This window comes from Hippocampus zosterae, chromosome 12 (genome assembly GCF_025434085.1).
Source record: "Hippocampus zosterae strain Florida chromosome 12, ASM2543408v3, whole genome shotgun sequence".
In the NCBI taxonomy this organism is placed as follows: Eukaryota; Metazoa; Chordata; class Actinopteri; order Syngnathiformes; family Syngnathidae; genus Hippocampus; species Hippocampus zosterae.
In genome coordinates this window covers 20904734-20918175 of record NC_067462.1, presented here as the reverse complement: position 1 = coordinate 20918175, position 13442 = coordinate 20904734, and the positions used below count along the sequence as shown (strand labels likewise).

General features: G+C 42.5%; 1 protein-coding gene across 1 annotated transcript in view; it reads left to right on the top strand.

Moving 5' to 3' along the window:
* The window catches only part of LOC127612045 (inactive dipeptidyl peptidase 10-like), a 124348-nt gene that overhangs the window by 85632 nt on the left and 25274 nt on the right, over positions 1 to 13442 (top strand). The window contains exons 8-12 of the mRNA XM_052083007.1: positions 10529 to 10649; positions 10872 to 11026; positions 12512 to 12609; positions 12704 to 12827; positions 12922 to 12960. Coding sequence (XP_051938967.1) covers positions 10529 to 10649; positions 10872 to 11026; positions 12512 to 12609; positions 12704 to 12827; positions 12922 to 12960 — 537 coding nt within the window. The remainder of the gene's footprint in view (positions 1 to 10528; positions 10650 to 10871; positions 11027 to 12511; positions 12610 to 12703; positions 12828 to 12921; positions 12961 to 13442) is intronic.

Sequence of the window (13442 nt, the reverse complement as noted above, 5' to 3'; positions counted from 1 at the left end):
TGGTTTTTTACATCATAACTTCTCCTCTGCTGCCGGTTGAACCGGCCGATCTTCAACCCACTTTTCTCCAGATTGTCGCTACATTTCTCAATTTTCTGTTATCTCTTCTATTATTTTCTTCTCATTCTATTTTTTATTTTTCTTCTTCGTGCTACCGCTATTTTTATATTTATTCTTCGTGACGGGTTCACTTTGGCCTGGGGAGTCAAATTCAGCATTCGCTTCAATTATATCTGGCGCCATCTCGCGTCGTGAATGGGTATAATGTCTAGACCCCGAATATAAGACGACCCACACTCTTTCAGTCTTATTTCAACGCAAAGAACATCGTCTTATTTTCGGGCCAATAGGGTACTTACAACATTTTCGAGTTCATAAATTTCTTCCAGAACCAATTAATTTCATAAGTAGAGGTACCACTCTATTATTTATATGCATTGTCGGTGACATAGTTTGATCTAAAGTGATTCCCAACAGTTTAATTTCAGCCACTTGTTATAGCATTAGTTCTGCACAGAGAAGTTTAATTTTGGGGTTCTCTCATGGCATTTTTAGAGCCCAACGTCCTACACTTTGTTTTTGTCATGTTGCTTGATGGTAGAGGACCCAAAAAATACTGGAAAACTAAATCCAAAACAAAATCCTGAAAACACCAAGAAACCATAGTAAGAAACAAACACAAACCCACGGCAAGTGCACAAACAATGTGACAACAATACGACGATCCGACCCCAAGTGGTCAGCGAAGCAGTCCTTTTAAAAGAAAATAACTAATGACATGATGATCAACAGTTGTGACACTGTAGGAGAAGCCATCCAATGCCACCTTTTGGTCACAAACAGAAAAATCATGACAGTACCCCTCCCTCAAGGGACTGATCCCAGATGTCCCAAAGTCACCCAATGGCGGCCGCAGGTCGTGTGCCGCCTGGATGGGAACGGGTGATGGCCGCATGACGTGCACCACATGGAGTGGAACGGGTGACGGCTGCATGACGTGCACCGCCTGGACGGGAATGAGTGATGGCCCTGGACAGGAACGGGTGATGGCCACATGACATGCGTCGCCTGGACGGGAACGGGTGACGGCCGCATAATGTGCATCGCCTGGACAGGAACGGGTGATGGCTGCATGGCATGTGCCGACTGGATGGGAACAGTTGGTGGCCGCAGAACGTGTGCCGCTGGGTCCACAGATCAGACTTCTGGTCCTGCTGGGTCCATTTTTTGGTCGGATCATTCTGTCATGTTGCGTGATTGTAGAGGACCCAAAAAGCAGGCACGAGGGAGAAGCAGGGCGAACTAAACAAAATGTATTAACCAAATCCCAAAAACACCAAAAAAATTATGTAACAAACAAAAATGCATGGCACGTGCACAAAGTAACAGCAATCTGACACTGAGTGGTCGCGAGACAGTCCTTTTAAAAGAATTGAACTAATCACATGAAGACCGACAGGTATGATGCTGTAGAAGAAGCCCTCCAATGCCACAATCATGGCAGTTTTTTGACACATTTAGTTTCAGCATGTTCTCCAGACATTGGCTCAGGTCATATTGTAACTGATAGTTTTTTAAGATATCCTTTATTTGTCCAACACTGGGGAAATTTACAGTTAAGTACAGTTAAGTTAATTCCTGCCCACTGATTATAGTCGTTTTGTTGCCGCCGCATCACAACAGCTTGCTCCCTCTGGGAGCAGATGTTGTATTTTATGACTTTTTTTCTAATACAATAAACAATAAATATAGACAGTTGAACATGTGTGCCACATTAATCAAGTCAAGTCAACAAGTCAAGTCAACAGTATTTATAGAGCACTTTCGAACAGCCATCGCTGCATACAAAGTGCTGTACATGGAGCGATTTAACATACACAATAAACAGTAAGACGAATCGGTAATAAAGGCGGTGGAAAGCACCAAGCAGTAAAATCAAGGACAAATCATGCTGAGTCGAACGCCAAAGAATACAAGTGAGTTTTGAGGAGGGCTTTAAAGATGGGCAGCGAGGAGGCTTGCCGAATGTTCAGTGGGAGGTCATTCCAGAGAGAGGGACCCGCAACAGAAAAGGCTCGATCCCCTTTGAGCCTCAGTTTAGCTCTTGGTACCTCTAACAAAGACTGGTCCACAGACCTGAGGCGCCGGGCAGGTGTGTAGGGGGGGATGAGCTCAGAGAGGTAAGGTGGCGCCAGATTATTCAGAGATTTGAAAACAAAGAGGAGGATCTTGAAAATAACTCTAAAATGAATGGGGAGCCAGTGAAGGGATGCCAGAGTGGGAGTTATATGCTCCCTCTTACGAGTACCAGTCAAGAGGCGAGCAGCGGCATTCTGGACCAGCTGAAGGCGCTTAATGGAGGACTGGCTGACTCCAAAGTACAAGGCATTGCAGTAATCCAGCCGGGATGTGACAAAGGCATGAATTACTGTCTCAAAGTGTTCATGTGAGAGGAGAGGTTGTATTTTGGCCAGCTGTCTAAGGTGAAAGAAGCTTGATTTAACAACGGCACCAATTTGCCGATCGAGTTTGAAATCACTGTCCAGTTTAAGGCCCAAGTTTGAGACCGTTGATTTCAGATAAGGAGACAGGGGGCCCAAGTCTACAGGATGGAATGTACAAGGGCCACTGGGACCAAACAATATCACCTCTGTCTTCTTTTCGTTGAATTTCAAGAAATTTTGTGCCATCCAGGTTTTGATTTCTTCCAGACAGGATAGGAGTGGCCTTAATGAGAAGGCGTCTTTCTTGCTCTGTGGGACATAGATCTGGCAGTCATCTGCATAGCAGTGAAAGGGAATACCATGTTTCCTTAAGCTGGAACCCAATGGGAGCAGATACAGTGAGAACAGCAAAGGCCCCAGAATTGAGCCCTGTGGAACACCACATGACAGGGGAGCAGTGCGTGACTCAGAGCAACCAAGGCTGACACAAAAGGTCCTGTCAGCTAGATAGGACCTACACCACTCAAGAGCACTGCCGCCAATGCCCACCAAGTGCTGCAAACGAGTCAGCAGAATACTGTGATCCACTGCATCAAATGCTGCAGTTAAGTCCAATAAAACCAGACACACGTGGTCTCCAGAGTCATTTGCCAGGAGGATGTCATTAGAAACGCGTAACAGGGCTGACTCCGTGCTGTGCATCGTCTTGAAACCTGACTGGAAGACCTCCAAGATGTTATGTTCATCCAAGAAAAGTTTCAACTGCATGTGCACCACTTTTTCCAGAATTTTGGAAATGAAAGGGAGTTTGGAAATGGGCCTGTAACTTGACAGCACATCTGGATAAAGACCAGGTTTCTTGATCAAGGGTTGGACCACAGCAGGGACGTGCGGTGGTCACCACAGCATGTTTAAACTGTTGGGGAACTACACCAGAAGAAAGGCTGCTGTTGATGATATCCAAGACCGATGCACCAACACTCGGGAGAACCTCCTGAAAGAAGCGTGGGGGAAGAGAGTCGCAAGGGGAGCCAGATGGCTTCGTCTGGCGAACTACATCCTCCAAAAGCGCCAAGGACACAGTATCAAAAGAATTTAGTACAGCTGAACATGGAACATGGACAGAGGGGTCAGATGCGGTATTTGAGACCGGAGTCCTAGCTGTAGAGACCTTATCAATGAAAAACTGAAGGAATCTGTTGCACATCTCAGGTGAAGAATCTGAGCAAGTAGGCAGAGGGGGTTTGAGTACAGAATCTATCGTTTTAAATAGTGCGTGTGGGTCGTGACAGTTAGCTAGAATAAGGTCAGAAATATAGGTGGCCGCTGTGAGAATTGTGATCGGTAGAAGCGCGCGCGTGTGTGTGTACCGGTATATATGTCTGTGTGTGTGCGTCTGCATGCGTGCATGTAAGCGGAACATAGGACAGTTTCTATTTGCTGCCACGGAGGAGACATTGAGTTTTATGTGGGTTTTTGGGACGTTGACAGCCTTGCAGCTACATTTAAAGAAAAAGGACACAGATGTAGTTGACAGACTACGCAAAGACGTTTGAATTTTATGCTCAAGAGTTTGTTTGAAAACACCCATTTAAAAAATACACAAACCTTTTTCTTCCTCTTCGAAAAGTCAATGAGGCCAAGAAATAAATTTTCAAAGCAATCGGAAGGATGTGGTTCCCCACAAACAGAAATAAAATGAACACCATTATTTATCTGACAATGGGCAATTCGAAAAACAATGAAAAACAACAATCCTTCACAAAACAACATTTCGCGTCTGCATCTTTTTCATTTTAGTAGTAAGATAATATGTTGCAGATGAAAAAGTTAGGAAAAGTGGAGTATGATTCATTTGAAACTGTGCTGTCCATAGGTCAGTTGGACAGGAAGCACCTTTTCATGCGAATAAGGGGCTCTCCGAAACCCCACGTGTCATTGCAATTACTTTTAAAAATAGTTGTTATAGACAAATCTGGCATCCCTTCACTGGCTCTCCATTCATTTTAGAGTTATTTTCAAGATCCTCTTATTTGTTATCAAATCTCTAAATAATCTCGCGCCACCTTACTTCTCTGAGCTCATCCGCCCGACACACCTGCGGACCAGACATTATTAGAAGTACCAAGAACTAAACTGAGGCTCAGAGGGGATCGAGCCTTTTCTGTTGCTGGTCCCCTCTCTCTGGAATGACATTCCACTGAACATTCGGCAAGCTTCCTCGCTGCCCATCGTCAAAACTCTCCTCAAAACTCACTTGTATTGTATATGTTAAATTGCTCCATGTACAGCACTTTGTATGCAGCGATGGCTGTTTGAAAGTGCTCTATAAATACAGTTGAGTTGAGTCTGTCCGAGCTGAGGCCCACCTGCCAGCACAGCTCGACACACGAGTGAGGAAGAGAAATTGAGGGATTAGGTGAGGAGGGCAGGGGAAGGGAGCGGCTGTTGAGAGCATGTCACACATTAATGAATGTAGAAAATTGGCTGCGACATTAATTGTGGATTTTTTTTTTCTTCCGACTCTGGCCGTACCAGCCAGTCTCATGGCTAATCCGCACTTGATAATGGGCCATAGTTCATGAATAGTGGGCCACAATCCCCAATACAGGAGTCTGGAGTTAGCTTCTTTGCGGCAAAACCACACAGACAAAAGAAACTTGATGGTTTGGCTCCCCAAAACACTGAATTGCATAGAATCACATCTATTTTTTACATGAAAAAAATAAATGCTAAGATTTAATTGAGATAATTGAAGCTTCTGGACCTTGGGGTCTCTTGGTGCTCAGTAAGAAAGGAGAAGTCAAGAGAGCATTTTGACGTACGTAAAATTGACAGTGATTTCTGAGCAATGAACATTGTTATTTTTTTTTATAGACTGAAGAAGGGTGAACCTGAGCGTACCCTATAGGCCAGGGGTGGCCAACCCGCGGCTCTTTGGCTGGTTCAATGCGTGTTGCGCACGTGTTAACCGTTTCTGCTTGCACATGCGTGATAGGATCGATCGCGGGAGGTTCTTCCCTTCAAAAGTCGATCTTTGGACAAATATGTAGCAAGCTGACCCAAGGATTTAACCACTGCAGCTTGACAGTGCCCTGTTTCGAGTGGCAACAATGGAATACAAACCAAATTTGAAGAGGATTGTTTAAGAGAAGGAATACCAAAGGTGCCTGCACTAAGGCGATAACCAACATGCATAGGAAGAGAAAAACATGATTATTTTTACATATTTAGTTGTGAGCTGAGCGTTTGTGTGTGTGAGTGTATACATACGATATTCATTGTTGAAAATGACTGGCCGGTGGTCTTAGTACTGTAGGAGTCAATTTTTGTAATTATTATGTTGGTGTGTGACATTTACAATAAATGTGGCTGAGGAGAGGTTTGTGTGTGTGTGTGTGTGTGTGTGTGTGTGTGTAAGATAAGATAAGATATCCTTTATTCGTCCCACACTGGGGAAATTTACAGCCTCCAGCAGCAAGAATGTATGTAGAAAGAAGAAAGAAGAAAGAGAAAAAAACAACAAACATCTTTCAATTAAATGCAATATGAACACAAAATGGATAAATCGCAGCACTATTTACAATTTTTCCTTCACATCATTTAATTATTATTATTATTATGATTGTTATTTTTTATTCATCAGCCTGACAGCAGTCGGTAGGAACGAGCGTCGGTATCTCTCCTTCTTGCAGCGCGGGTGTAACAGTCTCTGGCTGAAGGAGCTACCAAGTGCTGTCAGGGCGGGCTGGAGGGGGTGGGAGGGACTGGCCATCATAGCTTTTAGCTTAGTTAGCATCCTTCTGTTGCCCACCTCCTCCAGAGTGTCAAGGGAGCAACCCAGGACAGAACTGGCCTTCCTGACCAGTCGCTCCAGTTTCTTTCTGTCCCGGGCTGAGATGCTGCCTGACCAGCAGACAATGCCATAATGGATGGCCGAGGCCACCACCGAGTTATAAAACGTCTTAAGGAGTGACCCCTGAACCCCAAAAGACCTCAGTTTCCTGAGTAGGAAGAGTCGGCTCTGTCCTTTCCTAATCAGGGTGTCCGTGTTTGTAGACCAGTTCAGTTTGTCGTTCAGAAGAACACCAAGGTACTTGTAGGAGGTCACCCTCTCTATGTCCATACCCTGGATGTTCATCGGTGCTGGTGAGGACTTTTTCCTGCAGAAATCCACAACCAACTCCTTAGTTTTCCTAGGGTTGATCTGGAGGAGATTCTGCTGGCACCAGTCCACAAAGTCCTTTGTCAGTCCCCTGTACTCCCGATCGTCCCCTTCTGTAATGAGGCCAACAATCGCAGAGTCATCGGAGAACTTCTGAAGGTGGCAGTTTGGAGTGACGTGTCTGAAGTCCGAAGTGTAGAGGATGAACAGGAATGGAGCCAGAACAGTCCCCTGCGGCGCTCCAGTGCTGCAGAGAAGCCGGTCCGACTCACAGCTCTGCAATCTCACGTACTGCGGCAAATTTGTGAGGTAGTCTATGATCCATGCTGTGAGATGGTGGTCCACTCCGGCGTTCTGCAGTTTGCCTCCCAGCAAATTGGGCTGGATGGTGTTGAAGGCACTGGAGAAATCAAAGAACATGATTCTCACAGTGCTCCCAGCCTTCTCCAAGTGTGACAGCACTGAGTGGAGGAGGTAGATAATGGCGTCTTCCACGCCGATGCCAGGCTGATAGGCAAACTGCAGCGGGTCCAGTGACGGGCTCACCAGCGGTCGAAGGTGGGCGAGGATGAGTCTCTCCAGCGTCTTCATCAGGTGAGACGTCAGCGCCACCGGTCTGTAGCTGTTCAGCTCCTTAGGGTGGGGGGTGATATGCGGTGATGTTTATGTGTACCCATGTGCATAATGTGGCTCTTTGCGATACTGTAACACAGAAAAAAATGGCTCTTAGTCTCCGACTGGTTGGCCACCTATGTTGCTATAGGCAATTAAAAAGTGGTGTAAATTAAATACATGGCTGGGCTTGATTGGTCACGAGAAACAAGTGCACCATTGAAGAGGCACACCCTCTACACCAGCTGATGCTGAAAACAAAAACAAAGACAGAGCAGAATATGATACTTTCAAGTTTCAAAGCACTTTAACACTGCGATTCATCGACTGATGCTGCAGCATCATGAACAATTGGGGATTCAGTTGAGGTTACCACCCATTTGATAAAATATGGAATCGTCCTTTATTTGGGAATGAAATCTTACATCCCGTATGGAACCAATACATGGATGTGGTTTGTTCCGTATTTTCCCTCATTGTCCAATGCGTCTGTCACAAATAAACGTGAACACTGAGTTGAACAATAATGAACAAAATAAAAAACAGGAAATATTAAAGACAGCAACGTGGTATTGGCTGGAGGTATGCAGGACGTCACATGTGTTTTCCTCTGCTCTGTGTCAAAATCGTCTGGTTGTTTGCCTGCACCAAGGCAGCCCCGCCCCTTTGTGTTGCCTGTCATGATTGTTGCCTCGTAATGGAATACTTATTATTATAGATATCTTAATGATCGTAAAAGTGCCCCCAGACAGGCTTTGTTAGAGCTGTTATAGCACGTTACGGTATCAGTTCAGCCTTTATCATGAATACAAGTGTTAAATTTTTTTTCTTCCGCTTAAAGGTATCCCCCAGTTGTTACATTTACAGCATTTAAAATTTGAGTATTGTCCTCCTGCGTGGGTTTTCTCCGGGTGCTCCGGTTTCCTCCCACATTCCAAAAACATGCATGGCAGGCTGTTTGGTCGCTCTAAATTGTCCCTAGGTGTGAGTGTGAGTGCGAATGGTTGTTCGTTTCTGTGTGCCCTGCGATTGGCTGGCAACCAATTCAGGGTGTCCCCCGCCTACTGCCCAAAGACAGCTGGGATAGGCTCCAGCACCCCCCGCGACCCTAGTGAGGATCAAGCGGCTCGGAAGATGAATGAATGAATGAATGAATGACTTATGAAGAGTTCAGTGAATGTGCATACGAACTGGTTGGGTTCGGTACCTCAAACAAGCTTAAGAACCAATGCTCTATCAACTGTCTCCCTTTTACTTTTGGATCCACTGCTATCTTTACCTTTTGTTAGCCGTAACAAAAGTTGTTGTTGTTAAATATGTACAAGAAAATCTATTTTTCTTAACCGATTTATCCTTGTCTTGTCTTCATACAGCATTATTAAAACCGCAGTACATATGTTCAAAATCAATTATGAATAACAATGACAAAGACAGCTCTTCAGTGAATGGGACTGAGCCTCACCTTTCAATACATCCACACTTTCCTCATGATTACTGGCCACATCCCATTTCTTTTGCACCGTCCATCTTAGTTGACTGCCACTATCTTTTTGTGGATGAAAAAGAAAGTCATACAATAGAACATAATGTATTGCAGTGTGATGTTGTCAGGGTTATCAATTAGACATTCATAATAAAGACCCAATGAGGAAAGAACACACTGGATTCTCTGGATCACTCAAGGGGGGAACGAGAAGAAGCGTTAGGTTTCAGTTCTCTGCACGTCATCCAAGGATCTCCCCGCTCACCCTCTCATATATTTCTCATTGGGAATCTAATACAGGGTGTGTCCAACCTAAAGCATGAGGCCTGTTGAGGATGCACTGAATTTGTTTGACTATGTGTGTGTATGTGAGTGAAAATTACATACATGTGTGCAATCATTACAAAGACACCAGGTCTAGTGTTGACAGCTCCATCCATGTCGGAACTTACTCTTGTTTAGTCTTCATACTTATTTCTTTCCAACCACATTCTCGGAAAGGTGGTTGCATCCCTCAACTGTCACACAGTGCACTTCATATTCTTTATTATAAGTGTGAGCATATCTTTATTCAAAGCATAATCGTTCTTCATTGCAGGCATTTGTGTTCTTCATTGCAAGCATACTCAATTTATCATTAATAATATGCAAATGTATGATAACTAAAAACAATCAACCTAACAAATGTACTGAAGCCTCAAAACACAATCTAGGCTGGCATAGTTCATATTGCTGGGAGTCCACACATCACATTGCAATGTAATGCATGGGTGCATACACAACTATCGTGATGAGTGGAGGTTACGGCTTAACTTTTTTTTTCCCAAGTCGCACAACACATCCATCCATTTTCTGAATTGCTTATCATCACTAGGGTCATGCATGGGAAAATTGGTACAGAACAACAGTACGATGCAGTTAACACGTGTAATCATGCAAACACAACAAACACTGTTGTTGTTGAGTTTTTTTTAATCATTAAAGCATAGTGGCAATGGGAATGTATTTAAAATTTATTCATGACTTTATTAATGTTGACGGCTGTGAATAAGTTCTACAAAAATAAAAATACTTCGTTTTCACTGAAACCATAGTATTATCTCTATTGTATCATTAACAAGAATATTGAGATCTGAAAATTTGGGCTATATCGCAGAGGTACCGAAAATTAGCATGATAAGGACTCTTGGAATATGATGATGAGGGTATGACAACCTGCCAATGAGAAATAATTAGAAACAAGGTAAAATATTTGCCGGAATCGGAAGTGACTAGACACAGGTGTGGGAAAGTACAATTGGACAGGTGAACGCAAGACAAAGAGAATCAGCACAAATCTGAATCACAATGAGTCAGAACCTAACTAAAATACAGAAAAGAATTGGCTCTCGACAGGCCTCTCATCCTAATTTACTGACAATAACACTATAGAAGTTGTTTAACGTTGAACGTATTCTTTGAAAGTGTCGGACTAGACCAAATTGAGCAAAGAAAATACAGTACCTCAATTAAAGACATGAACACATGAACACATCCGATCCTCTTGTCAAGAAAAGAAATCCCTCCAATTTATGGAAGAAAACGAAATTATTCATATAGTAGATGCATATAAAAACATCCACAGACTGAACACATTGGCGACAATTAAAAGGCTAAGTGATGGGGTTTGCAAATCACTCACACATATCTGTAGCTGTATTTGTAAAACATCCTATATTTATGTACCGGTATGTATGTATTTATAATTTGTCTGCACCAGGGTGAATGGTTTTTTTTTTTTACAACAACATTAATTTCTTAATTTTATACATGTTTATCCCACAGATATACATATTTGAAAACAACATTTACTACCAATCCAATGTTCAGAGCAGCTCATGGAGACTCACATCATCTGGACAGGAGGCCATCATCTTCAATGGCATTGCAGACTGGCTGTACGAAGGTAAAATATTATTACAACCACCAAAGCTACCTTCTTGATTTGACTGATAAAAAAATGAGTAGAAATAACAAGGTTTCAGACATCCTTTACATGTTGATTTTGAAATTTGCCACGGCATCTCCAGTAAAAGAGATGAAAATGGACAATAATGTTCATAGTTCACATTTTAGTCACAGTTGAGTGGTTTGCTACTTCAATTTGCACTCTCTTGTTTTTTCCCAGAGGAGGTTTTGCATACTCAAGCAGCTCACTGGTGGTCGCCTGATGGCTCAAGACTTGCTTACCTGACCATTGATGACTCCCTTGTCCCAAACATGCTCTTGCCGTCTTACATGGGTTCGATTTACCCAAAGGGGAAAGAGTACCCATACCCAAAGGTAACACTTGACTGTCAGGCTTCTTTCACCCACAAGCTTAATAAAATGTCAGTAGTTGGTTGGCCAGAACATTTTACTAATTTGCGTCAATGTTTTGTTAACTTTTTCATACTGTACACAAATGTTGAATATTAATGAGCGCCTTTTAAAACCGAGAACTAGAAAAGCAAGGGGGATCTGTGCCACCAATATGTGAGGTAGGAGAGTTTTTAAAATGCATTTTAGTGAGACAATGTAGTAAACACACTTTGTCAAGTGTCTCAAAGATCTCTCTGATAAAAGATGTATTGCAGTTGGGTGCCAGATAATTTGAATATAGAGGGAAAGTCCATTTATGTAATTCAATAATTTGTTTCAAAAAGTGACATTTTTGTTATATTAGTCACCACACACAAAATGACATTAAAATCCCTTAATTGTTTCAGTGTTAATGTTTATGGCAGAAAGTCACAAAAATAAAAAGAATGCAGTGTTCCTCAAAATTATTACTGCGAGACAATTAAATATATCCAAAATATAACGCATGAAAAACACACTATGCAATACATCCATCCATCCATTTTCTATTTGCTTATCCTCACAAGGGTGGCGGTCATGCTGGAAACTATCCCAGGTGTCTTTGGGCAGTAGGCGGGGTACAACCAGAACCGGTTGCCAGCTAGTCGCAGGGCACGCAAAGACAAACTACCATTCACGCTCACAATCACACCTTGGGACAATTTAGAATGTCCCATTAACAAACCATGCATGTTTTTGGAATGTGGGAGGAAACCGGAGTACCCAGAGATAACCCACACAGGCACGGGGGAGAACACACAAACACCACAAAAGAAGGCCGGAGCCGGAATCGAACCCTGCATCTCTGCACTATGAGGCGCAAAGTGATAACCAGTCAATCACTGTACCGCCAGCATAATAATAATGATTTTGTTATATTAATTCCAACAATGTTGATTTTTAAAGGAAAAAGAATTGCATTCACAAGGAAGAAAAATGTGACTAGTTTTTTTAGCGCATTCTTTTACTGTTAATTTGATTGGGGTGGTAATTGGAAAGAACAGTCTCCCTTGTTTTTTTTGTTTGTTTTTTTTCAGTGTTACTGTCTGAACGTGTTCCAATCACATCACGAGACTAATTCATGCAGTTATTTGTGCTTTGAAAAATATGTCAAATGTCGATACAGGCAGATCAGTGGGGTGAAGCAAGAAGCAAAGGATTTAAGAAGACAGGAATTATGGATTATCTTGTCCAGGGCCTTTGTATAGCACATTACAGGTTTCTCTCCACATGGACATCTGCAAATAGTCGTATATTCCATTACTATGAACCCCCCGCCCTCCTTCATAACTTATGAAACCTCATTCATACATAATTATACTGTGTTGCATTCTTATCATCACTGTGCAGTGCACCATGAATTATTTGTCACATTTGATTTGATTTGATTGATTTAAATCAACTGGCGTTCTTCTTATATTCATCCAGATGGGTCAAATCAATCCCACTGTAAGCCTATATGTTGTCCTTCTTGATGGCAGCTCCCAAACAACTCAACTGTTACCTCCAGACAGTCTTGTGAAAAGGTAAACCTGCAGTCAAAGTTTGTTTTATAATACATTCCCTGAAAATTGAAACTGCTTTCTGAAGTTGTCAGGGCGTGTGATTTATTCGTTTTAGTCAATTTTACATCACCATGGTGAAATGGGTGACAGTGGACACGTTGGCTGTGCGCTGGGTAAATCGGGCACAAAACATGTCCATTTTTACGCTCTGCGACATACATACAACTAAATGCACAAAGGTAGGATTCTTTTATTTCATGGACTTTCTCAAATGATCATTAAAAATGTACAGAAAATTTCTGACGCTGTTGCGATTTGTTCCTTTCAAATCAGAGACATGTGCTGATTTCAGAGAAGTGGATCAGTCGACAGGTAAGTATATCTCCCAAAACATGCTAGGAAATCTGTTTTGAAATAAAAGTGAACAGTTAACACGACAAAAAATATATACATGAGACAGAATTGCAGAAATTCTCAATTGAACTTCTCAGGAATGCACGAAAAGAGAGGTCTTTCTTTTTAGTGTCAATAACGATTACTGATGCAAGTCGGCAGAACCAAATATAGAAAGCACAGGTGCGGATTGCAGGCAGCAAAGTCACAAGCATTTATTAAACGAATCTGAAAGGCACCGCTGAAACAATAGGAAACATAACAGCAACAACAAAAAAGGCATGGCAAAAAAGAGCTCTTGAAACTGACCTGACAAACACAAAGTAATCCGACAGACTGAATGAAAACAGATGAAGTGAAGACATGGCAGAAACACATGGCAGAAAAACTGAAAACAGCTGAAAAGTCGGGAGGGGACCGAGCGAGCTGAGTGAGTGACACACTAGCAGCAGCTTTGAAAA